This window comes from Eutrigla gurnardus (assembly GCF_963514095.1).
Source record: "Eutrigla gurnardus genome assembly, chromosome: 23".
Lineage (NCBI taxonomy): Eukaryota > Metazoa > Chordata > Actinopteri > Perciformes > Triglidae > Eutrigla > Eutrigla gurnardus.
The window spans coordinates 770,111-797,610 of NC_139934.1; the positions used below are offsets into that span (position 1 = coordinate 770,111).

Sequence of the window (27,500 nt, forward strand, 5' to 3'; positions counted from 1 at the left end):
CACATGAATACACATGAATAAAAAAACACTGTGGAAAAACCCCACCCATTCCTGTAACACGTGAAAAATACAGAACTTTTATTTATTTTTCAAAGGTTGCACAAAAATAACAACATATAAAAAGACTTAATTAATCTGCATAAAGTAACAAAGCTCTAAAGTTTCAAGTTTGTATTGCATTTTTTTTTTAAATGTGCAGAATGTGCAGCAATTCCTGTCCGTTACAACCACGCTGCAATGGCTCATGGGTTCCAACCAAAGACAAGTATACAAATATACGAGGACGCAGCTCATGGAACTCACCCTTAGAGCACCTGGCTCCATTTAGCGTCACCATCTAAAAAAAAAACCAACTGCTCACATTTGGGCTGGGTTCTCATTTACCTCAACATATCCATTTCCTTCTGTTTCCAATCGGCCAGTTGAGGGCTGAGGTTGTAGCTACCAGACTTGAGCCTCTTCTGCGAATCGCGAACATGATTTTCCTCTGAAGATTTTTGAATGTAGTGGCTGGAATTTGGATCATCGCTCCGGAGCAAGGAGGCAGAGCTTGAACGGCTGTCCTCGGTGTTTTCTACGGCCGGGTTGGAACCTCCAGCAGAATTGCCTGTAGAAAATGGGATGACAATATCAAAAATAATATGCTGATTACTGACATTTCATTCACTACCTTTACTCGAAATTCTCAAACAGAATAGAAACCACATTTTTTCCTGATATGCTGTCAGGGCCGGACTGGGAGACTTTTTCAGGCCAGGAGTCAGTCATGTAACCAGGCCACCCTGGCCTTGCCCACACGCGCACGTTCACGCCCACACCTACATGCATTGGCACGCATGCACACGCACATGCACGCACGCACGAACACACACACACACACACACACACACACACACACACACACACACACACACACACACACACACACACACACACACACACACACTGCATTCCAAATAGAAGTTCAAATATGGGACCTATGTACAAACTAAGTTAGGAATATACAGTAACTTTTGTGTTTGGGGCCGGGCTGGTAAAATACAGTAACACAACAATCCTCAGCAAAATCCACTAACACACTTACTAGAAGAGAATAAAGGTTTAACGCAGTGCCAAGGTTACTTAAACATCATATCATGTGGAATGTCAACTGCCTCTTTGGCATAATTTTTATGTGTAGCCTACAATATAACCTAATAAACAAAGACAACAAAGTCCAAATCAAACAATGAATCAGCTATGAGGGGACAGCCTTTGAATACATGTTCACAGAACATGCACACACTGATAGACGCAATGTATAATACAGTCCGAGAGTATAGTTCCTAAGCAATCACATAATATTGACTCATATTCTAATATAGGGCTGGAATACATAACAGCAAGTCAGCAACAGACAGCAAAATTCAACACCACTAGTGCTTAATAGAATGGCAGCTATTACCGTATTACAAATGAGAGCCATTTATGTCAAATGGCAGTGCCTGTTGGTGTTATGTCTGCAACTTGCATGTTGTTGCTCTAGAAATGATTCTGTACCTTCTGCCAACTGCTCTGCACTGGCTTCTCCTGAAGTACCAGCAGGACTTGTGTCATCACCATCACCACCTTTGAATAGCAAACATATGCTTACAGTGTTTTTCCATACACTATAGTTCATACAGTAAGAGAGTGTAGCCTATGTCTCACTTAATGTGCCCTTGTATTCATATACATAATAATGGAATGATAACAGTAAATAAAACAGTGGCTTGTTTAATTTCATGGCCAGGACCTATAGCCTACTGTGTCAAAGTGTACAGCCTCAAGGACCCAGGTCCCTGGACCTCAAGAACCAGTGTTTTTTTGTTGTTGTTTTTTACATAACTTACTTGCAGAGGTATCTTGGCTGGGGGGGGGGGGGGTCGGGGGCCTGAATAAATTTGTCAGTTTACGGCATTTGGCCGCATCCTCCTCCAGCGCCTTTCTTTTTTTCTCTCTCTCCCTCTCGGCACCGCCTTTTCTTTTTTTTTTACCCGGGGGGTTGGGGCAAGAGAGAGAGAGACGCAGGCCAGCAGGCCAATCATAGGCCGGCGCTTCGGGAAACCTCCCGGTTCTCCTGATGGCCAGTCCGGGCCTGTATGCTGTATTAATCAACCGTTGCTGCTGTCCTTTTAACTGACTTTGGCGCCCCCCAGAGGTACAAACACACTGCTCTTTGGATACAAACATATTCTCATTCCATCAAAAGAATTTCAAAAGATGCAAGAAACAAATATGATACTCATATCTGTGTCTTGGAGGTGTTTTGCTGAAGAAGCTGGTGGGTGAATTTGGGGATTTTGCAGCGACGGACAAAAACAACTTTCCGTTGAAAAATGTAAACTGACTTACCGTAGTTTTCACATTTCTTCCATAGGAAGGGAGCTAATGCACATCCACACATGATAATGATTATGGATAATAGGGCGGCGATGCCACAGCTTTGAGTGCAGGATCTCACGCAGTCATCTGGAATGATAACACTGGGTCCATGATATGATACAACATCAATGTAGTCCATTTACAGAGCACCTGAGTCATTTGTAGTCCAACGCTTCTTCGTTGACCAGACTAAGAATTCACGTTCATTTCAAACAAATTGGGGAATCAAAATACGTTAATACAAAATGTTGATAACCTCAGGATGTAAGTAGCATAACTTCGTCATATTTCTTTCCATTAAGAGACTATATTTGTAAAAGTGAAAAATTAAAATGATAATTTTCAAAGGGTCATTTTGTGTCTAAGTGACTAAAACCTAAAAAGAACAGCACAAGAAGTTGATCGTGGTGAATTTTCAATATCGGGATAAAAAGATGTCCAGTTCTCCATCACTGAAGAAAATGGAGCCTGATTTAAAAACATACAAAAATCCATTTTAAAAAATTTATATTTATTTGCCTTTATGTATGCAGGGAGCCCTTATGATTTATGCTCATCTTACTCAAGATTCTTTGATATTTTCCATTTTATCTTAAAAAGGACATTTACTAAAAAAGATTTAAATTTATTTCAGCTTTTTTTATTATTATTATTTATATTTTTAGTGCATCACAGACGCACTAAAATATTTGTTTCTCAACAAAATATTCAGTGATATGCGTACTTTTTTGAGGGTTGATGACTATCAGGATGTCTGTGCTCCTCGTCTGCTTCGTCTCCGGATGGTGAACTCTACAGACGAATCTGCAATGAAAAGACATCAGTGTGTTTTTAATCGGAACATTTACAGTTTGGCGTGGGGGAAATGGCAGCGGATGAAATAAAAAAACGCTTTTTCGTTTTTCCATATACTCCGAGTTTGAAGTTTTACTGGTGCTCTTTTAATTCCATTGCACCTCCTCCAAATATAGATCTCTGAGGGAACACAGGTAGGAAAAGGAAACCTGTCGGCAGTCTGCACGGTCAACCTCCTCGTGACAGTGGTACAGTTCTTCACATCATCTAGATTGGACTTCGGGTCTTCAGCGATGGTGTCATTTCCCTGAGAATCAAGAATCATCTGAAGCTCCGAGAACCAGCAGCTGGCTTCACACTGCAGAGTCACTCCACCGCCTTCGCCTGCAACCACTGAGAGCTTCGGCTCAGGAACGACAACTTCACAAACACACAAAAAACAACAAAAAGAAAAGGATACAAGGTAAACATTTCTTGTCATATTTGTTACCAATGTACCGAATCAGACCCTTCTCCATGAGGGAAACCAAGCAACTGTAGGAGACCGTATTAAAGCTTTTACGATAAATAAAACGTTTTTGGACCCACCCACAACAAGCTCTATCCTAGTGATCGCCAGCCGCGACTTCAACCTGGACCTGCATTTGTAAATCCCCGCATCAGAGGGCCGCACGTCGGAGATCCTCAGCGAGAGGTTCCCGTGCTTCACCTGGTCCATGAGGAGGCTGGTCCTGTAACGGAAGACGGGATTCTTCTCCTCGAACGTCTCACAGCCGACCCGGTACAGGAAGCAGATGTCGGGCTTCAGACCTTCCTTGGACCACTCTACGGACGGGAGGTCGTCGTCACGGCCGAGGCTGATGTTGCAGAGCAGGAGGGCCGTGTCGCCAGCAGAGGTCACGACCTTCACCAGTCTGCCTGCCGAGGCTTCTCCTAGCAATTAAACAAAAAGACAAACCAGACTCATATTGATTTATTATCAACAAATCCCACAAGAAAACAACCAAGTGTCAACATTTGGTTGATCTGGATTCCTCTGGATTCCTCCCCACAATTCAATTAATTAATCAGTGGCTCAAAGTGGAGACCTCAACATAAAAGAGGGACACCAGAAAACAGGACGTTTTAACGGGTTTTATTAACCAACTTTTCCCACAAGGAAATAAACGTTCTTTAATGAAACCACAACTGAAATGCAAGGAAATGGCATCTGCTGTGTAGACTCATGCTGAGATACAATACGGGCAAAGACAACTCTAATCTGTTATTTTACTTCCTGACCAGCGGAAACACACATGCATGTGTTTATTTCTACTCTAATTTACATATTTAACCTCCTTTCTCTTTCTATGTGGGCTTATTGGGGAGTATGAAAGCATCATCTTTGAACATGATGAAATGATGTCCACATCAAGTGTTGTGGTATTAGACAACACAAAATGTGATGCCAGGGCTTAAGAGGGTAAAAAAAACATTTCAGAAAAATCCTAACACAATAAATAATTGTCTTAAAGTAATCATCAACCCTGTTCAGTGTCAAAATAGGAGGAATACAACAATCTCCATCTTTAAAGGAAAACATTCGCGCATGTTTAATAAGATAATGTCGGATTCAGAAAACTTAATGTAACAGGGGATGTTTCACGGTGATATGTAATTTTTAATTTTTAACTACTACTCTCTATGACGTAAACACGCAGAACATTTACTTTCGCTTTACTTTTCAACATGTTTAGAGAAAGCCGCCAGTTTATTCGACTACGCACTTAAACCACTTCTATAACTTAACACGCCCACCTTATTAATGAACACAGACATTTAACCTCAACGTACCTACGCAAAAGATCACGGCGGTAACCAGCAAGGGAAGCCGTAAAGCAGACATGGCGAAAACTCGCGTATCTATCTAACTAATTCAATGTCTGGGTCCGTCTACACCCATCCGACTTTCGTTTTGACAATCCAAAAACGGATAACGAGTCGTTTCCTGTTTTTTGCTTCAAAATAAAAGAACGAGAAACCGAAAACGACTCGCTCGGCGTGAAAGATTTCTGCCCAGACAGCCAGCTTTAATTTGCTGTGATCTCTGTAGCAGTCATAGTCCGTCGTCATTATCTTTGAACTCGAATGTAAGCATTTAATAATTATTTATTATTAGTATAATTAGTATATTTTATCAGTTCAGATGTGTCCAGATGTGTGATTAATGAACAAAAGGCCCATTCGTGTGAGGCTGTATCACTGCATGGTCCGGATTACCTGAAAGCCTGTAGGAGGAGCTCTAAAACACTGTTCATAAACGCTCCGACAGCGTCTGACGCTCACGTTTTGAAGTAAACCTACTGTTTAAAACACCAAAGGCGTTATGACGCGGACATAAGCGGTTCAAAACAGATGGGGAGAATCAGAGCCTTCGCCTCAGCGCCGCCGCCCCAGGCCAGCAGAGAGAAGTAGGACCATTTTCTCATAGACTTCTATACAACCAGAGAGGAGTCGCCCCCTGGTGGCCAGCAGAGAGAAGTAGGACCATTTTCTCATAGACTTCTATACAACCAGAGAGGAGTCGCCCCCTGGTGGCCAGCAGAGAGAAGTAGGACCATTTTCTCATAGACTTCTATACAACCAGAGAGGAGTCGCCCCCTGGTGGCCAGCAGAGAGAAGTAGGACCATTTTCTCATAGACTTCTATACAACCAGAGAGGAGTCGCCCCCTGGTGGCCAGCAGAGAGAACTAGGACCATTTTCTCATAGACTTCTATACAACCAGAGAGGAGTCGCCCCCTGGTGGCCAGCAGAGAGAAGTAGGACCATTTTCTCATAGACTTCTATACAACCAGAGAGGAGTCGCCCCCTGGTGGCCAGCAGAGAGAAGTAGGACCATTTTCTCATAGACTTCTATACAACCAGAGAGGAGTCGCCCCCTGGTGGCCAGCAGAGAGAAGTAGGACCATTTTCTGATAGACTTCTATACAACCAGAGAGGAGTCGCCTCCTGGTGGCCAGCAGAGAGAAGTAGGACCATTTTCTCATAGACTTCTATACAACCAGAGAGGAGTCGCCCCCTGGTGGCCAGCAGAGAGAAGTAGGACCATTTTCTCACAGACTTTTATACAACCAGAGAGGAGTCGCCCCCTGGTGGCCAGCAGAGAGAAGTAGGACCATTTTCTCATAAATACATATTTGCTATACTTTATTCTGTTTTGTGAATCTGTGATTCCTCTTTTTTATGATCTTGTGACGTTGTTTTTCATAAATAAGCTGATTTTAAGTTTCTGTTTAGTTGTTACTTGATTTTTCCGTGTGACTCTCGATGAGACGACCTGGTTGTTATTAATAAAGGTTATACTTATTTCTGTACATTTTGTTGCTTAAATTACAACATTTGTATGTCTGTGGATTTTAAAATAATAGAAACAATAAAAACAGAAGGATAAAGACTCTCACTTCAGGTACAAAACGAAGTTTCGTGTTTTACTTTAAGCAGCAAACATAAACTCACATCTATAAATATTAATAATGAATACAACATTAAAAGTCTCGTCTCCCCTCGTCGTCTCATGTAGAACTACACTTCCCACAGCTCGTCCAGTTCCGGGCCTGCGCAGTGGCGAGTGCGCACATGCACGGCGCACTGGCGCAGTGTTGCAGCCTCCCGAATAAACAAACATTATTATCACATTATTCCACAAACATACAGCGTCTATGTTTATGATTTTAAATATTGTATTTATATTATTGTTTTGGTTTTATTGCACCATTATTGACTACATCTAATAATAATAACAACAATAATAATAACAACGTAATAATAAAACCAGTAATCTCCCTTTAGACTATAAAGCGCGCGTCTGTTGTTGTTTTCCTGCGCGTGAACTCTGTCCCGTCACGCTCTTCCGCGTTGCGCCTCTCCGCGGTGCTTTACGGTAGTGGTGCTGATGCGGGATGAGTCAGGCTATATGATGCTGCTGCTGCCATTTCATCAGCACAAACCCGGACGCGCCGCCGCGGGATCCCCCCCTCTCCGACAGCGCGCACCCGAACCCTCCCCGAAAACACGCGCACGGGACACACGCGCGTCCCTCTCAGGTGAACGCGCACGATCCGGTTTTTGGGGGTTTTTATTTTCATGTCATTGCAACCTGCTCTGGATGCGGATCCTCGATCCTCGGGCCCCCCTCCGACATCAACAAGGAAAACCGGATCCCGGACTCTCGGGCCTGCTGTCGCCTCGCGACCCGTTCCCTTTCATCGAGGCTGGTCTATCAGGGGGTCTCGGCTGAACCAAAACCCCCTCCTCCTCTTGCTGCGTCCCGAGGATCGATCCAGACTCGTCGGTGCCATGGAGCCCACATCAGCCTGGTCCTGAACAGCGAGGAAAGCAGCGTGAACGGAGAACCAGCACCCGGTCCAGCAGCCGGTCCGGCCTGAAGGCCCCCTCCTGCTCCAGGTAGGCTCTTATTATTATTATACGCTCATCATATGGTCTGGCGGGTCCACATAGACCCGACCTGGTGGTCTAAGAATAGCCCGCTTGAAAACAAGCTCTGGATGACGTTTCACGAGTCCGGGGTCCATCTTGATCCGGGTTTCAACGATGCAACAAAAAAAGGAGCAGAAAGTCGCGATATTCTGCTAAAGATATCACCGTAAAAACGCTAACAAACGCGCACGTGACGGTAGACTTCTCTTTGATGTGAAGCGGGTTGTTGTTTTTGTGCATCCGGTGAGAGAGGGGGGGGGGGGGGGGGGGGGCATGTTTGCATACCGACCGAGCTACGCAACCTGGGGGGGGGTCGTGAGGCCTGATGGGGGCCTGCTGGGTCCGGACAATCATGTTCCTCCTAAATCATCATCTGAACCCTCACACTGAGATTTGGCTTCCTCATTTCCCACAATGCACCACGGCTCTGTATGGAAACCAGAGGTGTCATACAGATGTTCTAGTACTCAAAGAACATCATATAATTATATATTTCCTTCTGTACATAGTGAAAGCACCGAAGCATCCAGTACAAGTACAAGTACACGGAGAACTACTATTTGAGCTGTGGAGCTTTGGGAAGGTCGCACATTAAAAACGCTAAATCCTCGTATCAAAGAGATTAAAGCAGAATCAGATTAAAACGTCAACATCGAACATAAGAGGATTTCCTCACGTCTCGTGGTTTTAATACAAAGAACCTCAGTTTTAGGGAAACTTTGGGCTTTTTTTCGTGACGGCGTCGTGAGTAGCGACGGGACGATACAGGGTTTTATCGCAGATCGGGATAAACATAAATATCGTGATTTGAAAAAGTCTTCTATCGTTAGTAGAGACGTTATGTTGAGAAAATATACTCTTATGGGGATAAACAATTGTGGTTTTTGTTCCGGAATATTCGTGACACGTTTTCACGTTGCGATTAATAATAATCTTATTTAACCGTTTTTCCACAAAAATAAATAAACCTTTATACTTCAACCCCATCTCAGAGGGAAATATACATCGACTCGAGGGGGCGTTCATGTGCGATTTCTGAGTCGGGAACTCGCATTTCCCACAATTCCGACAGCACGTGAAGGCAGCATGAGAAGTCATTAAGGATATTGTAATTCCGTCTCTCCCGGCAGACAGACAGGCAGAGCGACAGACGGGCGGGTCATGGAGGCGATATGGCTCTACCAGTTCCGGCTGATCGTCATCGGGGACTCCACGGTGGGGAAGTCGTGTCTGATCCGCCGGTTCACGGAGGGCCGCTTCGCCCAGGTGTCGGACCCGACCGTCGGCGTGGACTTCTTCTCCCGGCTGGTGGAGATCGAGCCCGGCAAGCGGATCAAGCTGCAGATCTGGGACACGGCGGGCCAGGAGCGCTTCAGGTGGGTCTCTACCGGGTCTCTACCGGGTCTCACGGGTTTACTGCAAAACCATCTGGTCTTATTTGTTTTCTTCTACTTCTTTAAAAAAAAAAAAATACTTTATTCAAAAGCATTTTGAAAGCAATTATTTATTTTACTACTAGTATTTATTTGTTTTATTTCTCTTATTTCCCACCTTTGTTCTCTGTTTTAATACCTTTTTTGTAAAGTTGCTAAATAAATATATAAACAGTTTATTATTGTTTTTGTATTTATAGTATCAGTTTAGTATTATATTATTATATATAATATATGGGTTCATTTCGGTGGTTTTAGTGGCCGTAGAAATATATTTAAAGACGAGTTGGTCTCTGGGAATTGCAGTGCAGAATCACAGAACAAGGAAGTTTGATTCTGATTAATTTGGAAACTGAAAGGTGAATTTGAGGTGAAATGTTGGATAAGCTTCTCTCAGCTGACCCCGAAAAAAAGGAGAAAAACTCCGAGTTGTAACACAGAAATACTCAGAGTTGTAACACAGAAATACTCAGAGTTGTAAGACAGAAATACTTATACTATATGCGTTGTACCCTCGAGGTCTGAAAACTGGAAATGCCTCTTTTGTTTGTCCACTGCACAGAGAGGGAGAGAGAGACAGAGAGAGAGAGAGAGAGACAGAGAGAGAGAGAGCAGTTATTCAGATGAGGTTGAGGAGCTACAGAAAATAACTCCGGGGGTTTGTTTCTGATACGTAAACACACAACGCTGCATGTAGACGAGGATTATAAACTACAGATATAATACACAGAAAGTACTACAAACACACACTCATCAAGCCTCACCTGTCAGCATCACCAATGTCTCCACGGCAACCACAACACATCCCCCTCCCCCCTCCACCGGGACGGAGGACAAATCAGAAACAGATTCCCTCCAGAATGTTAGAAACATGAATACATCTACGATGCTCTTATGATTGTTTTATTTTCTACTTCAAACTGTATGATATTACTTACGACTGTTTCAGGAAACCACTCGGCCTGTTTGAACACATTAAAATCACATATTTGTTGCTCAGACAGTGATATTTGTAGACAATAACAGAAATGTGGAATAATGCACCGGCGTCGTATCGTGGCACACGGTGGGATTCTAACTTAAACTTGTCTTCATTTTGTCCCTCCTGTGTCTCCGTACATGAACGATATGGCGTTATTCTTTCCAGACAGCGTCCTTTAGTGAGAGATGCCATGTCACACTGGTGCAGTGTCAGCATTAGTTGATTTCTTCATGTGCTTCCTTCCATAAAGAAATATATTTATATGTGTGTCTGATCAAATGACTCAGTCGCTGGTTATGAATCGTTGCCTCCTCCTCTCCGACTGCATCTTCTTCGTCTTCCTTCGTCTTCTTCTTTCACGTAACTTCCCTCCTCGTTATCTTCTCCATTGATTAAAAAAAAAATGTAAATAAATGTTTTGTTGTTCTTTTTTTAAAATATGTACACTAAATCTATTTTCTATTTAAATAATCAAAACATACAAAACGGGTCACAAACCGAGAGCATCTGCTGTAAACTGCTGATGTCAGCATGTCTGACTAAAGTTTCCCCTAAAAGCCAGAGAAACATTCTGTTAACTAACATGAACGATCACGCTCACCTTTTGCCTTCCCCTCCGCAGGTCCATCACCCGGGCTTACTACCGTAACTCCGTGGGCGGGCTTCTCCTCTTCGACATCACCAACCGCCGCTCCTTCCAGAACGTCCACGATTGGCTGGAGGAGGCTCGCAGCCACGTCCAGCCCCACAGCATCGTCTTCCTGTTGGTGGGCCACAAGTGTGACCTGGAGGCGCAGCGCCAGGTGTGTAACGCTCAACACGACAACGTTAACGAGGCCACGTCCAGTTCGGTGGCTGTTCTTAATGTTACGTAATACACAATTCAGCAACCGGCGTTAAAAATAACCTCGTGTTCACATTTAGATCAGCGTACGTGTGGATCAGAGGCAAGTGTGTCGTCGTTTGTTCAATTCTCTCGGGGGGAAGCTGGCAGACAGGAAGTAAAAATACCACTATTGAGATTTAGACTTTACAGGATGACACTGCAAAACGATGCAATGTTGTAGGATTCAGGATCCAGGAGATGGTGAAGCCTTATGTTTGATAAATCCGTGAGGGTTGGTGCGGACATCCAAGATTTTCTAACTTTGAGGAACATAGATGGGCAGAGAAAATGGAGAACTTTGAAGAAACGTAGTACAAAAAATCTCCTCGTCGTGGTTCCACCTCAGTTTTTGGGCTTCAGCCTCTTCATTCTGATACTGAAAGGGCGAGGGTCTTGATCCAGTCACAAATGAAATTGCTCCGATCCTCTGACTGACCAGCATTCAGCAAGTTTGACCTTAACAGCTCCTGTAACCTGTAAGATGCAGATGAACAAGATCAGGAATGACTAGAATGGATCAGGTCTGACCTGGACTAGCAACAAAGTCCGTTGCCTTCTTGGTATTTGGGCAGATACCTGATACCGGTATGATGTTTCACCTCGTCTCACTTTGACCTTCTAGGTGAGCCGCCAGGAAGCCGAGAAGCTCGCCGGGGCGTTCGGAATGCGCTACGTGGAGACGTCGGCCCGCGACGCCATCAACGTTGAGCACGCCTTCACCGAACTGACCAGAGACATCTTCGCCCTCGTGCGGTCTGGGGAAATCACAATCCAGGAGGGCTGGGAGGGCGTGAAGAGCGGGTTTGTCCCCAACGTGGTTCACTCCTCGGAGGAAGTTACCAAGAGTGACCGCCGCTGTTTGTGTTGATCTGGGACGAGTTTTTGGGACTGAAGGTGAAAAGGGGGGAAGGGGGTAAGGGGATCCAGGGGAGGATTCAGAAGAGAGTGGCTGACGGACTGAGGGGCCGGCCCTCTGACTGAAATGGTTAGTGACCCTCTGTTCTTGGTTCAGACTGGATAGAGAAGGGGGGTGTTCAAGGACTTTCGTTGAAGGTGGGCAGAAGGGTTGTGCCCATTAGCGTTTTATTTCTCGGAGAGGGAAAGATCACAGATTTAGCTGCGAGGGCTCCCATGATTCACTGCTTTTAGTTTTGGTTTGGGGGCACTTGAAAGTCCCTCCTTAAATCTCTTAGACAGGCCTTAGACGGATTGTCCATTGTTTTGGTTCTTGCAAATGATTTTTGGATGCCAAAATATAATGAACTTCGAATCTCTCTTCCTCCCGTCATCTCGTTTCCCCACCACTTCTTAATCTTCTCCTCTCCTCCAATATGCAATTACATGAACACATACGAAACTATCACTTTAACGTTGGTGTCCCGACATCATCCTAGCGCATTAAAAAAAGGTTATTCACTACCAGAGGTCAACGGAGGAGTCCTGGAGGTCCTAAATATAATGGGGAAGACTGATTTTGTTTGCCAGAGGCCACAATATTTTCCCTTTCAAGCAACTTAGGCCTCCATTGAGCCCAATGACATTGACTACATGGTTGTATCCACCATCATCCTACTAACTACCGCACTATAACAAACCATCGTCACCCATCCGATTCCTAATGGACTCTGGAGTCAGCAGGAAGAGACCACGTACAGCTAAACTGACTGAGGTGGACTTGTTTGACTAGCTTAACAAAACCTCTCCGTCTGCCTTTAACTGGGGGACTTGTTACGGTGGACTAAGGGTTTTGAGACAGAACGCACCTTAACGACCAAGTCCACCTCGACTGTGGAGCCTCATTGGGGACTTTTGAAGGGTGCAGATGAACCCTAGTGAAGGTTCTTGAACACAAGAGGGACCAGACCACGGACTCCACAAAAGAACCACGTTATCCACAATGCACGGACGATATATAATCATGAAATAAAGTCCGACATCAAGACACACAGATACAGGCATGGGGAAACTACAAGGTTACATTTGTCCTGAGCAAGTGGTTTATATGCCTTTTTTAATGTGTGCGCAAGTGTAATATCTCATCAAACCTGTATTTTTGTTTTAACACACTCCAGTGCTACAGGTTGGTAGTTCAAATGCCCGGGTCTTATGTGCACCTGGTTTAAAGCAATGCTGTCTAATACACCACCCTGCAATCAACCCCACCTTCACAAAGGTTCATGTTCAGTTTCTGCTGATTTTGTTGATTTATCTGTACGGTCATTTTTGAAGGATATGGTACCGTTGACTTGCATCGAATTGCATTTCTTCACTCTTAGAAATAAGAATTCCCAACAGGTTGTTCCTTAAAGTCCGACGTTCTACCCAGAACCATGCTTTTGAGGAACCATTTTTTGAAGAAAGGTTTTTTTTTCTCACCTGGTGAGACTAAAGGCCTTTTGCACAATAGAAATGTATGTTTCCTGGGAATAATTTGCGCATTAATATCATCGGGCGATATCTCTGATTTTACCCGTCGGACCAATTAAAAGGCGGGTTGTTGACAACATCAATTCAGCTTCAACGTGAACTTCCAGCTCAAATCTAAATATTTCAACTCATGTGAACGATGCAAATTTGCGACTATTGGCGTTGACTGTGTATGCAACGATGCCCGCGCATGACTAAGCGCAAACTAAACTACGTACGTACAAGACGCATGATGTGACGAGCGTGTACAGGGCCAAACTGCATCACGTGACAAAAAAACTATCGCTATGGTAACGAGACGAGCTTTGAGGTCACAGCAGGCGTCGGCCAATCACCATTTAAAGAACCAAACACCTGTTGTGACAGCACGCTTTAATCGGCTTATGTTGCCAAAACCTCTTTTTTTTTGCCCCATGTGTTTGTGGGAACTAACGTTTTATTTTTAGATTTTTTTTTTATTACATTCTTCACTCGAGATCCGTTCTATAACACCAAGGAACACCTGAGACGGTGAATCGTACCGTTACGTGGAACGTGTTACACCAGGAAGCGCTTGTTAGCCAATTACATCCGTAGATTCCCATTTACTCAACATAATAAACATATTCTTATGAGATTAGCGCTGGACCAAATATGTTCATCTGTTGCTGCAATTAAAGAAATAATTGTCATCGAGGCATCATTAACGATTAAATGTAACTTATCTACCTTAAGCACCTGGATGGCTTCGTGTAGATCTGTATTTGAATTTTTAACTCTTCTTGGTCCTGAATCTGACACACAGTTATATGTGGATCCATGCTGTATTTCCTTTATTTTGTATTCATTTATAGGCCTTTCCCCCTGCAGTTCACAATTACAGTGAGGAGACTGCAAGTGTGTTATTTTTTTCTCACACCGTTTGCCTTCTTTGTCTCCAAAGAGTTTCTGCTTGTGTTGTCTTATTTATACACGGAGGTGTCAATGGGGGGGCAAAGGTGAGGTTTTTACACCGAGTCAGATGAGAAACGTGTGAACGAGTCGAAGCATCAACACACGCGTTCCTTACAAAAGCTTTGACAAGAGTTGATTTCAGACTTGTTGGTGGTCCACTCCCCTCAGCATTACACGCCACGTTGTTACATACTAAGATAAGTGAAATGCTTCCAGAATAAAAAAAATAATACATTAAAAACAAGATCTTCGAAAAATTCCTTCCATGAATAATAAAATAAAGTTATCCCTGACCGCCTTGTGTTTTTGAAATTACCCCGTGTGGGTGTGGCGCCCCGTGTGGGTGTGGTACCCCATGTGGGGGTGATCCCATGGGTGCAGCAGATCCACCAGATGTCAGCCAGCTGGTGGATCTGCTGCACCCACTTCAGATCTCTAAGCTCCGTTTTATCTTGCTTCCACTCTGAAATACTATCTGAAGTCATTTGGGGCAAAATATTTTTTGTTGCCGAGAGCTAGATGAGTATGAATTAAAACAATCTGCCATCTTTCACAATATTTAGACTAGTTGACAGTGTTTGAGAAATTATTTGTTTCCATCATTTCAATCACGTTCTTCCTCCAAAATGGAAAGTAAACATTTACTCACGTTGCTTAAAAGGTGGAGTCTCTACACGTTTCAGTCAAATTCAGCGAACATCAAGTAGCTGTCCGTTCCTGGCGTGGACCGGACATAGGAAGTGGACGTAGTCGTCGTGATGTCACCCCTTGGTTTGGTTGACTTGGTTTGTTGACTCGAGTGCAGCATTCTGTCCGTTACAGGAATCTTGGAGTAGGAGCGACCGGCGGATCTGACGAACACAATCCATCTGGATTCTGGTGTGAAGCTGCTAACGAACATAGCTCCATAATTCAAGGTCAACTTTACAGCTAAGTGTTAAAGTCATCTTAGTAGCTAACTAGCATTGGTAGTGTGGTAGGGACCTGTCAATCAGCAGGTAAGCCCCGCCCCCTAAAGCATCCCCTGCTTCCTGGTCTGGTGGACTCTAAATGGACCATAATGTACTAAATGAACATCATGCTGGATTGAAGAAGACTTGAAACTAGAGATTGAGACATAAACTCATGTTTACAATGTTTACTGAGATAATACATCAAGAGAGAAGTAGGACCATTTTCTCATAGACTTCTATACAACCAGAGAGGAGTCGCCCCCTGGTGGCCAGCAGAGAGAAGTAGGACCATTTTGTCTTCCAGAAGTAGGCCCCCATTAACAGTCCATGCCAAATGTAAACTATGCTGTAGTTGTGCACGTGGCCACCAGGTGGAAGCACTAAAAGCATTTGGAACAAACTTCAACTGGTCAGCTGATCGGCTCAAAAATTAAAATCAGACAAGCAGCTTTCAGTTACAATACCAGACAACATTTCTTCTACTAGAACATTAAATCTGATCTAAAAAGGACAGAAACAAATGAAAATGGTCCTTTTTTTAGAAGGGTAAAAGCTAAACATTGTGTCCATTTTAATAATTCATGTCATATTAGATGATAAAACAGGAAATGACCACAGGATGTTACCTTGTATTACTCCTGTTTTATTTACCAATTGATGCTTAATATTTATTAATATTTGTCCTCCGTACTTCATCTGCTGTAGATAAAAGTTGCAGTAATGTCCCTGTATGTAATGTCACTGTAACTGGAGAAATAAATACGGTAGTTCTGTTAGTTCTCATGAGAATGAAGGACACAAAGGACCAGGTGGAGATCTCATCGCTTTGCCCAAATGTTCTTCTTTTACTTCATTCATTGTTTAATGAATACAGTGACAGACAAATAAATACAGACAGAACAGCGGCTGGGAGGAGGAGGAGGAGGAGGAGTGGAAGAAGACTAACGGTGATCCTTCTTGAAGTGGAAACAGGAGCAGAACAGGCCGGATCCTTTATTCTTCTGTTGCGATCTTTGTCATCCTACAAGCGCGTTTCAAGAACTAACAACTCGAGCACGTACGTGAACGTCGTTACGGAAAAAAGAAAGAAACAATGCGAGAGAGAACCCCGACTCGTTAAATCTGCCAAAAAGGAACAAAGTTAAATCATGTAAAAAGAATACAAAAAATCGTCTTTTTGCTAGTTTTTTTTTTTGTTGTTAGTTTTTTTAATTGAAAAAATACTTAAAAAAGTAACAACTGAACAGAAAACGGTAGTGGTGGAAGTGTTGACTCTAGAGAGACGGAGGTGAACACACGTGGTTGTTTTTTATTGGGCGGGGAGGGGGAGGATGTGGGCGCCGTGCCGTCATATTAAGACTTGTCTGCCAGCTTGAGGACGTTCTCTTTGCTCCTCCTCTTCACGTCCCAGTTGAAGACTCGGGCCATGTCTGAGGAGCGCCCAGTTAAGGGGAGGACACGCTTCACATTTGGATTTTCTAGCGGAGCGGATAATGAAGATTTACCTGCTGCAGCCTCCCAAAGCTGGAGGAACCCAAAATGAACTGTGATTTCATACCGATAAGTCAAAATGATGCTGAAGTAGCTCCATAATGAGTCGTATCATCATCTCTGACCGACGGTCTCAGATTCATCTATCCATACAAACGCAGTCCTACGGGTTTTTACCAGCAAGTCTACTGTATTTAATGCTCAATCGTCTTCATATGGACTCAAAACCCTTATCTTTAGGCCCAAAACAATAAAAGCAAGTGTATGTTGAAAACAAACAGCACGATGGACCCCACAGTTGGAAGGATACTGACTTCGGTGGTGGTGAACTGGTCCCGCAGGAAGTCCAGGTCGTCCTCGAGGGTCTCGAGGTTACGGGATGCCGTGGTGAGGTTCTTCTCCAGGAGAGCCTGGGCTTCGTCAATGTCGTACTCCAACATGACGTTGGCCTTTTTCAGGGAGGGGGAAAGATGTAGAGATTTAACCTGGAAGAGACCTGCTCTTATTGTCAGACGGAAATCTGAGCTCCACTCACCCCCAACCAGAGGCAGACTTTGTCGGTGGGCGGCACCGAGGCCTTGCAGTACACGTTGTCAGCCAGCAGGAAGTGTGTCTCCATGGGTGCCGAGGTCCCCTGGGACCACAACAACAACCTCCATTATTATGCTTTATTTTCCAAACAACACTGATCATATCGGCAAATAAATGAAGAAAAATATATTATTATATACAATATATTATTATTATATATATAAAATATATTATTAATATTTAAGTTTCTCAGAAATAATGTATTTTGTGACATTTCTGAATATGGATTGATATGGTAATATGATAAATATAATTTTGTAGACAAAACTACAAATTAATTTGTGATTTTAATTTAATTTCTTGACGTTATACACAAACCAATAGCTCATGAAAATATTAAAACAATACACCAAAATGACATACAGTGATGTTTTCTAGGATTAGCAGCCAGATAAAGTAAGGAAACACACCTTTTTCTTCTGCATGTGTCGTAGGATCTCTAGCGTCTGCGTGATTTGTGGGATCTGGCTTTTCAACCTGCGTCGCAAAACACAAGTCAAATGTTTCAGAGAGGAAAGGAAGAAACTACAACACGTCAATCCAGATGTGGGCAATTTATATAGCTCCTTAAAAAAAGCAAAGCTCTTAAGTTGTCCTGAATATTATGTTGCATCAATTTATCTTTCACTTGTACCGATTCTTCTGCTCACGTTGACGTTAAACACAGGTATCTATGCTCACCTGAGTTTCTTCTGAGACAGGTTGAGCTCCATGTATTTGTATTTCTGGTATTGTTCGTCCAGCTTCCTCAGCGCCGCGTCGGCCGTCTCGTTGCCCGGCTTCTTCATGAAAGAGTCGACATCCTCCTGATAATGCAAATAAAGTAATACAAATAAATGTATCAACACAGGAGAGAAAGAGACGGAGCCCAGACAATAATCCCTGACTAATATTTAAATTCAATGTCTCACCTGATTATCATCCTTTTTTTAAATAATAATAAACACCGAGCAGAAGTCATGCTTATGACCTCAGCTGACAAATCATTAATAATGACTAATATATGTGTTTTTGATAAACAAGCAGAATATTAGCTGGGAATGAAACTGTAAAATCCCACAGATCCTGAAGACATCACAGGAAACCTCCCCGGGTAAAACATGTTATTTTTATTTTAAGCATAACATGTTATGTTTCAATATAAATACATATAAAAAACGCCTATGGTGAGATTCACTCGGCTTTACTTGATTTCCCTGAACGCACCCTCCAACCAATGAAGGAGGCTCGAGCGAACGGCTACTTTTAGACGGAAATTAGCCGTTAGCTCGAGCTAACGTGAAGTCACCGGACTCTAAACCGCTCGGCAGAGAAGAAGAAGACGAAGAAGAAGAAGAAGAAGATCCGTAGATGGGAGGCGAGGAGCCGCCCAGTCCACACACACACACCCCCGGTTAGCTCCACTGCTAACTGAGCTAACGTCCACTAGCGTGTAGCATGACGCCATAAGCACGGTTAACGGGGTTTTCACCCCGACGGGCCGGCCTCGCCGGGTCGAGCGCGGCGGACGAGGCCGGCCGTCGGCCTGTACGCACCACAAACACCGCCTCCGGGATCCCCAGGTGCTTCCTCTTCGCCGCCGGGACGGCATCGCTGCTGTCTATGGTCGCCGCCATCTTTGAGAGAGAGAACTCCCAACAGAGCTCCGGGACGAGCGTGAGCGTGTGTGTGTGTGTGTGTGTGTGTGTCGAGCGTCTGCTCCCTCTAGTGGCGAGAGGCCGCAACTGCTTCCGGTGCCTAAAATCGATACTCAGCAAAAAATCACTACTAGTGGTGGATAATTAAATTTAAATTTAAATTGAATTATGCTCCTTTTCTACATATATATATATGTGTGTTTTATTTTGTCAAGAAATTAAAATAAATGTATAGATTTGTCTACAAAAATAATTATATTTATCATATTACCATATCAATCCATATTCATAAATGTCACAAAATACATTATTTCTGATAAACTTATGTATTCTTTCATCTTAAAAAGTTGCAGCAACCTGATACTCCTATTTGTTTTCAACGTTTTAGTCATTCACTCAGACAAAAATAAAATGTAACGCACATAAACAAGATGTGGACGTTACTGTATGAGTCGGCTCTCCTCAGCCAGTAAGTGAGTTCCAAGAGTCTAAAGTATGTTTTTGCATCACCTTGATTCACCCTTCCAGACATACAAACTTGAATTCCTTGAAAAAACACGCTAGCCAGAAGAGTGTGTGTGCGTTGATTCATTTATTTACTGATGGACAGCCGTTACTATAATCACAGAATCAATGAAATGCTTCAGAAGTAACATTACACATTTGGTTTCACACTTATTGTTCAGATTTGTTGGATTCGTCACCCGCTTTGATTGGTGGTCAAATCTTCGACCTCATTTTTAAAACATTTTTGATTATTGTTTTTCGAGGGGAAGATAAATGATTAAATCAAATCTAGGTGTCGGGAAATAAAACCCTCCGTTTCCAGAAGCTAAACTACGATGTGGGCCAATGCAGGCACACATAACATTTCCTTCCATTTCTTTCCCGTGCATTTGAAAATGTCCGACGGGATTTGAAAATACACCGAGTCCCGCCCTTCGACGTGCTTGGTCGTCACAGCAACAATAAAATCTAAAACCTCCTCGTTGCTATCGCTATCGAGGCGTATCTTCCTGGGTTTAGTTTCTTGTCAGCATTTCTCCTTCTCCGTGGACATCCTCCCATCATGCCATGCTTCTCTGGTGTTCCTCAGGGCCTTGGTTCTCTTGGGGTCCACCACCACGTAGTCCACACGTGTACGCTGGCCCCGTGCACGCCCCTCACCCGCCGCCGTTCGCTCGCCGCCGCCGCCTTCTGCCGTGCAGCGTTTCTGTTGTATGACAAAAAAACATTTCGGATGAAGAATCAAACTTTTTCAATAACATATACAAAATCTAAATGTATCAAACATGAAGAAAAAGTATTCAGTATGTAAACACACACGTGTTGACGTGATTTTATGAGTATTGACTTGACTAAATGGTCATTTCTTTTACTGGAAAATTACAACAAAAATACGTTCAAGCTCAAAGTTCAAACAGTTTTAAGAAATGAGTAATAATTACAGAGAAAGGTGGTGTCACCTGTCTTGTTGGAGTCGCGCGCCCAGTGTGGAGGTCCAGGTCCAGGTACTCCACCTGTTTGTCGCCGCTGGCTCGCCGTAGGATCGGGCTGCTGACTCCGCCCTCTGAGGCGCGGTGCAGCATGAGCCTCAGAGACTGTACACACACACACACACACACACACACACACAAAAACATGCGTTTCTGAGTTAAACATACATTAAAGGTGAATTAAATGAGATAAGGAGCCTCCACCCAGCTTACATCATGGCAACGGCTGAGCCGGCATCTCGCAGCTAACGGTGCTTACAGCCTTAACAGTGTAAACTACGGGAGAACTGTGTCATGTTTCTGTTTAAAGCTCGTTTAAAGGTGGAGGAGGGAACAAGGTGGAAGGAGACAGAAAAGGCAGTGTGATGGAAAAGGAAGAAGCGTTTTACCGGCTCCCCGGCGCTGAAACTGAGGCTGGGGGTTGTCGTCATGGCGACGTAGCTGTCATCAGTGTCATCAGAGTCGGAGGAGGGCGACGAACTGTGGGCAGAGGTCGGCCTAACTGACCGGCGACGACTGGACGGACTGACACACACACACACACACACACACACACACACACACACACACACACACACACACACACACACACACACATTCATGAATACATTTTATGACATTTGATTATTGATTAATTATTAACATTAATAGATCCTTAATTATAAGGTTGAGTTCGTGAGCTTTGGTCGAGCAAATCAAGACATTTGATGACGTTTGGAGCTTCAACGATAACTCATTAAATTGAACCTGGTTGGTAGTAATATCTTGCACCACAGGGGGGCAGCAGAGTGCAACAAAGCCGAACATCAGTTATTTCACACTTCTCTGTTGCTGTGACAGACTTAAATATTGACGCCCGCTTTGCTTTCTGTCGACACTGCAAAGAAAACACCACAATGGTGCACGCACTTACTCTCGCGTGAAGGTTCGAGTGACAGGCGAGCGCACGGGGGGCGGGACTTCCTGCCAGTCCTGCTGCACTGGAGCGATGTCCAGAGGAGCTGGTTTCACTGGTGGGGAGAGGGAGGGAGACACTTTTAATTTGTCATTACTTGTGGAAAAAACTGAGGATGTTTTATAACCGAAAATAAAAAAGAAAGAGTTGTTTGTTATCTTCCCCACAGTTGAGTAGAGATTTAGGACCAGAACATGTTAAGCATGGATAATCTGGAGATGCCAGATTAACAAAAAACGTAGTTCTCAAACTAGTATGGGTGACGGATTTGTAAGGTCACCATAGCAACTATGATTTGTGATGCAACACACCTGGGAGGGTCGCCAGGAGCACGACAGTGGAGAGACGATACATCCAGAGCAAAAATGAAAAAGATTTCAGATACTAGCCATTTTTATGTATGAAAAAGTCCCCAGTGAAGCAGCAGCAACTGTGAACCTAGATTAATATTTAACGAGTTTTCTTTAAGTGGATCTGTGGCTGTCACGCAGCCTTGTTGAGCAAAGTGGAAGCAGCTAAATAATTAAAACTTAAAGAGGTGGAAGGCGAAACAAGAGAGATGAGAAATGACAAGTTGAGCGGAGGGAAGAAGTGATTAACTAGACGAGTTTGTACCTCTTGTTTTGCGTGTTGACTCTCCAGCAGTCTGGATGTCCGTTTTCTCTGCAGGCGCACCGACACAAACCCCTGCAGGGATTCACAACATCAGAAGGCATGCTGTGTTTGATAGAGATGTTTTCATTTTGAGAAGCAAAACGTCCCTGATAAGGTTCTACTCACCTCTGCGTTGGGGTTTCAGGTTGCGGTGGATCGGCGGGGGCATGGCCTCCACCTCCAATCCACCGGCAGTGTTCATGGTGTTCCTCCGGAGCGGCGGGGTGAGGGGAGCGACGGAAGTCACGGGGGTGTTACGAAAACCCATGTGAGCGGGTGGGGGAATTTGCTTCCCGAGGGAGGCCAGGTCGCCTGTGGCAGGGTTGGGATGAACGGGGAGGGAAGGGTTGAGGGGGGTCATGGGGACGTAGTTGGCATCCTTGAGCTGGACAGAGGGGTCAGAGGGAGGATTTGGAGGCACTCTGGAATAAGAGAAGAAAAAAGTAGAAGTTGGGGCAATAGTTTGCAAAAGAAGTTCAAGGGATGTACAAGGAATTTAAGGATTTCCACTGAATCTGGAAGAGTTCCCAGGTTGTATAAAGGGAATCCAAGGGCTGATAAGTGGAATTTTGGGAGATTCAGAGTATTTTGATTTTTTTGATACCCTAGGGTTGTCCTCTGTTCTTTCATGGACAAGACCTGAAGGCCAAGCCGGGTAAGGAGAATGTCCATTTTTTGCGACCTCATAATTTCTTCTCTGCTTTTTGCAGATGATGTGGTTCTGTTCGCTCCTTCAGAACTTGGGGGTTTTGGAAGTGTGAATCAGTCAGGCTGAGGGTCAGTCTGAGGCCATGGTGGATTGCATCATCCAGGTTGGGAGTGAGTCACGACCCCAAGTGAGGGAGTTTGTGTATCTGGACTTTGTGTGCAGGAGTGTAGGTTAAATGACAGGTGGCTGGTTACGGCATCTGGTCTAATTTCTATTTGTAATGGATTTAACAGTTGTTGATGTTCGAAGAGGTTCAATAGTTCCGTTGTTGGGTCCCTGTGGTCTTTCAAGGGGTTTCAGGGGTCCCGTTTTTTAAAATCGGTTCAAAACAAATACTTACATGAACACATATCTCCCGACTCACCTTGGTGCAACAGGTGGCTCTGTGGTGGCGGCACTCATGGGAACATAGTTTTCATCCACATCATCATCTTCGGAGCAAACGCTACCCAGAGGTACCATTCCTTTATTAAACTACCAGAGACAAAGAAATACTCACACGTTGAGATGACAGAGATAAAATATTCATGTATTGTGTTTTGATTTCGACGTTTCAAAAGTTTGAACTTACGAAGTAGCTGTTGAAGCTCTCGCTGAACTCGAACATGCTCGCTCTGTCGGACAGAGACCGAGGGATGAAAAAGGAGTCGCAACCTGTAACACAGAGTTAATGAATTCAACCGAAGAGCACACATTTTCAAATCAAAATTCAGGGGAAGAGGAATCGTTCATTTTTCTGTGGGTGTTAATGTTAATCTTCTCGATCATGTTGATTATGGTTTGCATGTTCCACTTTTTTTTATCATAATTGCATCATGCAGGGTGGGACTCGCCCTGGTTTGGTCTTGGTCTTGGCTCAGTCTTTGTGACGACATTGTGGTCTTGGTCATGATTTTGTCTTGGTTTGTGTGGCTTTGATTACAATTCCGAAATAGAAAAAAGGCATGACTGGGTGTTTCCCTCTGCTTCCCAGGCTTTGTGCTAAGTTATGCTAACAGCCTGCTGGCTCTTGCTTATTATTCAGCATTATTTAGCAAAAAGTCAAACTATTCCTTTAAATGTTAGAAGTACTATCCTGCACATGAACCACTGTTACATGGTAGAAATCATATGCAACTTAATTGGCAGAATATTTGTGCAGCGACTTGTTTTGATGGAGAGGAATCAGAGCTCGGCCAGACCTGGATGCAGATGGACTCTAAGAAAGTGTGTCTGAAAACAGAAAACATTTTGTGCTGAATAGGATCTGAATCAGCCGTGAAACAACTCTTTTATTGCAACCAGGCTGGAAACCAGAGATCTGGTTGACAAAACCTCTTTGTGCTTTTGTGGGGCAAAGGTCTTGTCTTATTAATGAAACTAATTCTGATCAACTGATGGAGTAAACAGGCAGAATTTGTTTCAGCTGTAAGGATATAATCCTCCGACGCTGCCAGCTCTGCACAATTAAGCTGTTTGATCTCCTGTGACGTTTAATACCCAAAGTAGATCAAATAAGTAAATAAATAATACCGGACATGAAATTGTGTGTGTTAAAAGTCAAACGCCAACATGTGAACAAATTTGAAATGCAATTAATGTGTATTAATCAGCTTGTTGTGGAGTTCTTCTGGCCCCTAGTTGCCTCAAAACGGCCAGACAGCATCCTAAAGTCGGTGTGCACGCCTTTCTCCAAGGGATCTCGTAATCCTCCCATGGCCACAGCTAACAGCTGGTTAGCTTAGCATAAAGACTGGAGACAGAGGAAGATAGGTACCAGCTAAAAAACAACCCGATGTGGTTTATACCCTTGAGTAATATTGATGGTCTCCCCCAACAAGACGGCAAGGATTTCCCCTTTTTTTTAAGACATGGCCTTCAATGAAAGTCACTACGGACCGCCATTCTTACCTGTCGGTGTGCGTCCAGGCGCGGTAATGGTGTTGCTCCTCGGCAGACCTCCCTCCCCTCCCTCCACACATCCATCCCTCCTCTCTGAGGCGGACCGGGGGAGCGTGGCAGGACACGTGCCCACCGCCGAGCTCTCTCCCGGGGCGGTGGCGGCCTGTGGCTTGGGCGGGCGCGGAGGAGGAGTCGGGGTGGAGGCGTGGAGCTCCGTCTGAGTCAGGGAGTCCAAGCTGGAGGTCGAGGAAGGGTGGCGAGGGGGCTGCAGTAGTGTGGTGGAAGCCGGACGAGGGACTTGGTAACCACTAGTGGTGTACCGGTGCGCGTTTGGATCCATGGCATCGTCGCCGAGAGGTATCGCCACAGGTCGCAGGTGGAAGTCCAGGGAATGCTTCCTGGGATGAGGAGACGGGTGACAACGAGGTCTGCCGGCTTGTCTCTGGGGGTCAGAGGTCACACTGGCATCCAGAGACTGGCTCATAGGGCCCGTCATGGAGGCAACTGCCCAAGGGGCCGTCCTGAAGCTGGAGGAAGAGGAGGAGGAGGAGGGGAGTGGTTGGCCGTTTGGAAGTAAGGAAGGGGAGGAAGAAGAGGAAGAGGAGGAGGAGGTGGCGGAGGGAGGCGGGTTGTCGTTGTAGTCCGTTTCAAGAGAAGTGGAGGAACCCAGAGGAGGACTGGAGACGGAGAGAAACCAGAGTTTGAAAATGGAATGCCGATTTGGTACAAGGTAGCTCTCATTAAAATTGTTCATATTACGGTTAGAAAACCAAGTTGCTAATGAAGACCGCCGCCATCTTGGTATTTTTTGCAACCAGAAGTGACCCGAGAGGCTAATTTTCCCTGAACTGAAACAGACTTTGAAAGCCCCGCCCCCTGTATGAGGTTTATAGGACCTACCTGATGTGACTCTGGCAGTGCGATAACCACAGATAGTCTTCTTCCGCGATGCCGCCGTGCTGAGGGCCCTGCACTCTCACCGGGTCATAGGGGGGTGGGACTGACCCCATTACCGTGGCGACGACCGGGGTCACCGCCGCGATGGTGGAAGAGCCGGAGGCCGGATGTCTATCTGGGACTGCGGAAGGGAAAAACGTCACACGATTCATCCATCCATCCATCCATCCATCCATCTATTCATCCATCCCTACATCCATCCATCCATCCCTACATCCATCCATCCATCCATCCATCCCTACATCCATCCATCCATCCTTCCCTACATCCATCCCTTCATCCATCCATCCATCTATTCATCCATCCCTACATCCATCCATCCATCCCTTCATCCATCCATCCATCCATCCATCCATCCATCCCTACATCCATCCCTACATCCATCCATCCATCCATCCCTACATCCATCCATCCCTACATCCATCCATCCATCCCTACATCCATCCATCCTTCCCTACATCCATCCCTTCATCCATCCATCCATCCATCCATCCCTACATCCATCCCTTCATCCATCCATCCCTACATCCATCCATCCATCCCTACATCCATCCTTACATCCATCCATCCATCCATCCATCCCTACATCCATCCATCCCTACATCCATCCATCCATCCCTACATCCATCCTTACATCCCTACATCCATCCCTTCATCCATCCATCCCTACATCCATCCATCCATCCCTACATCCATCCTTACATCCATCCATCCATCCATCCATCCCTACATCCATCCATCCATCCATCCATCCATCCATCCATCCATCCATCCCTACATCCATCCATCCATCCCTTCATCCATCCATCCATCCATCCATCCATCCATCCCTACATCCATCCCTACATCCATCCATCCATCCATCCCTACATCCATCCATCCCTACATCCATCCATCCATCCCTACATCCATCCATCCTTCCCTACATCCATCCCTTCATCCATCCATCCATCCATCCATCCCTACATCCATCCCTTCATCCATCCATCCCTACATCCATCCATCCCTACATCCATCCCTACATCCATCCATCCATCCATCCATCCCTACATCCATCCATCCATCCCTACATCCATCCATCCATCCCTACATCCATCCATCCATCCATCCATCCATCCATCCCTACATCCATCCATCCATCCCTACATCCATCCATCCATCCATCCCTACATCCATCCATCCATCCCTACATCCATCCATCCATCCCTACATCCATCCATCCATCCATCCCTACATCCATCCCTACATCCATCCATCCATTCATCCATCCCTACATCCATCCCTACATCCATCCCTTCATCCATCCCTACACCCCTACATCCATCCATCCATCCCTACATCCATCCCTACATCCATCCCTTCATCCATCCCTAGACCCCTACATCCATCCATCCATCCCTACATCCATCCATCCATCCATCCATCCCTACATCCATCCCTACATCCATCCATCCATCCATCCATCCCTACATCCCTACATCCATCCATCCATCCATCCATCCCTACATCCATCCATCCATCCCTACATCCATCCATCCATCCATCCCTACATCCATCCCTACATCCATCCCTACATCCATCCCTACATCCATCCATCCATCCCTACATCCATCCATCCATCCATCCATCCATCCATCCATCCCTACATCCCTACATCCATTCATCCATCCCTACATCCATCCCTACATCCATCCCTACATCCATCCATCCATCCCTACATCCATCCATCCATCCATCCATCCATCCATCCATCCCTACATCCCTACATCCATCCATCCATCCCTACATCCATCCATCCATCCATCCATCCATCCATCCATCCCTACATCCCTACATCCA

General features: G+C 44.7%; 4 protein-coding genes across 6 annotated transcripts in view; 1 reads left to right on the forward strand and 3 right to left on the reverse strand.

The window, feature by feature from the left end:
- LOC311009362 (selection and upkeep of intraepithelial T-cells protein 7-like) overlaps nucleotides 1-5,156 on the reverse strand; it is a 5,281-nt gene extending 125 nt beyond the window's left edge. The window contains exons 1-7 of one of the 2 annotated variants that reach the window (XM_084003484.1): nucleotides 5,032-5,156; nucleotides 3,787-4,131; nucleotides 3,408-3,618; nucleotides 3,128-3,207; nucleotides 2,374-2,490; nucleotides 1,540-1,608; nucleotides 1-607 (exon numbers count right to left, since the gene is read on the reverse strand). The exon at nucleotides 1-607 is cut by the window's left edge and continues 125 nt beyond it. In XM_084003484.1, coding sequence (XP_083859610.1) covers nucleotides 381-607; nucleotides 1,540-1,608; nucleotides 2,374-2,490; nucleotides 3,128-3,207; nucleotides 3,408-3,618; nucleotides 3,787-4,131; nucleotides 5,032-5,083 — 1,101 coding nt within the window. In that variant the 5' untranslated portion in view covers nucleotides 5,084-5,156 and the 3' untranslated portion in view covers nucleotides 1-380. The remainder of the gene's footprint in view (nucleotides 608-1,539; nucleotides 1,609-2,373; nucleotides 2,491-3,127; nucleotides 3,208-3,407; nucleotides 3,619-3,786; nucleotides 4,132-5,031) is intronic. The other variant, XM_084003485.1, reaches the window with a different exon arrangement.
- Nucleotides 5,157-7,350: 2,194 nt separating this feature from the next.
- Nucleotides 7,351-11,893, forward strand: rab39bb (RAB39B, member RAS oncogene family b). The gene is made up of 4 exons (XM_084003486.1): nucleotides 7,351-7,643; nucleotides 8,807-9,052; nucleotides 10,714-10,894; nucleotides 11,600-11,893. Exons 2-4 carry the CDS (start codon nucleotides 8,838-8,840, stop codon nucleotides 11,843-11,845), a joined length of 642 nt encoding a protein of 213 aa, XP_083859612.1. The 5' UTR covers nucleotides 7,351-7,643; nucleotides 8,807-8,837; the 3' UTR covers nucleotides 11,846-11,893.
- Nucleotides 11,894-16,111: 4,218 nt separating this feature from the next.
- On the reverse strand, nucleotides 16,112-19,050 carry vbp1 (von Hippel-Lindau binding protein 1). The gene is made up of 6 exons (XM_084002989.1): nucleotides 18,908-19,050; nucleotides 18,054-18,178; nucleotides 17,783-17,849; nucleotides 17,317-17,415; nucleotides 17,092-17,230; nucleotides 16,112-16,720 (listed from the first exon to the last, which is right to left on the reverse strand). Exons 1-6 carry the CDS (start codon nucleotides 18,986-18,988, stop codon nucleotides 16,644-16,646), a joined length of 588 nt encoding a protein of 195 aa, XP_083859115.1. The 5' UTR covers nucleotides 18,989-19,050; the 3' UTR covers nucleotides 16,112-16,643.
- A 707-nt stretch (nucleotides 19,051-19,757) lies between these two features.
- Nucleotides 19,758-27,500, reverse strand: part of LOC311009137 (GRB2-associated-binding protein 1-like) — an 11,711-nt gene continuing 3,968 nt past the window's right edge. For both annotated transcript variants that reach the window (XM_084003110.1, XM_084003111.1), the window contains 10 exons: nucleotides 25,605-25,782; nucleotides 24,714-25,381; nucleotides 23,395-23,477; nucleotides 23,188-23,297; nucleotides 22,241-22,536; nucleotides 22,076-22,147; nucleotides 21,419-21,515; nucleotides 20,895-21,030; nucleotides 20,476-20,610; nucleotides 19,758-20,222 (listed from right to left, as the gene is read on the reverse strand). In XM_084003110.1, the coding sequence (XP_083859236.1) occupies nucleotides 20,043-20,222; nucleotides 20,476-20,610; nucleotides 20,895-21,030; nucleotides 21,419-21,515; nucleotides 22,076-22,147; nucleotides 22,241-22,536; nucleotides 23,188-23,297; nucleotides 23,395-23,477; nucleotides 24,714-25,381; nucleotides 25,605-25,782 (1,955 nt within the window). In that variant the 3' untranslated portion in view covers nucleotides 19,758-20,042. The remainder of the gene's footprint in view (nucleotides 20,223-20,475; nucleotides 20,611-20,894; nucleotides 21,031-21,418; nucleotides 21,516-22,075; nucleotides 22,148-22,240; nucleotides 22,537-23,187; nucleotides 23,298-23,394; nucleotides 23,478-24,713; nucleotides 25,382-25,604; nucleotides 25,783-27,500) is intronic.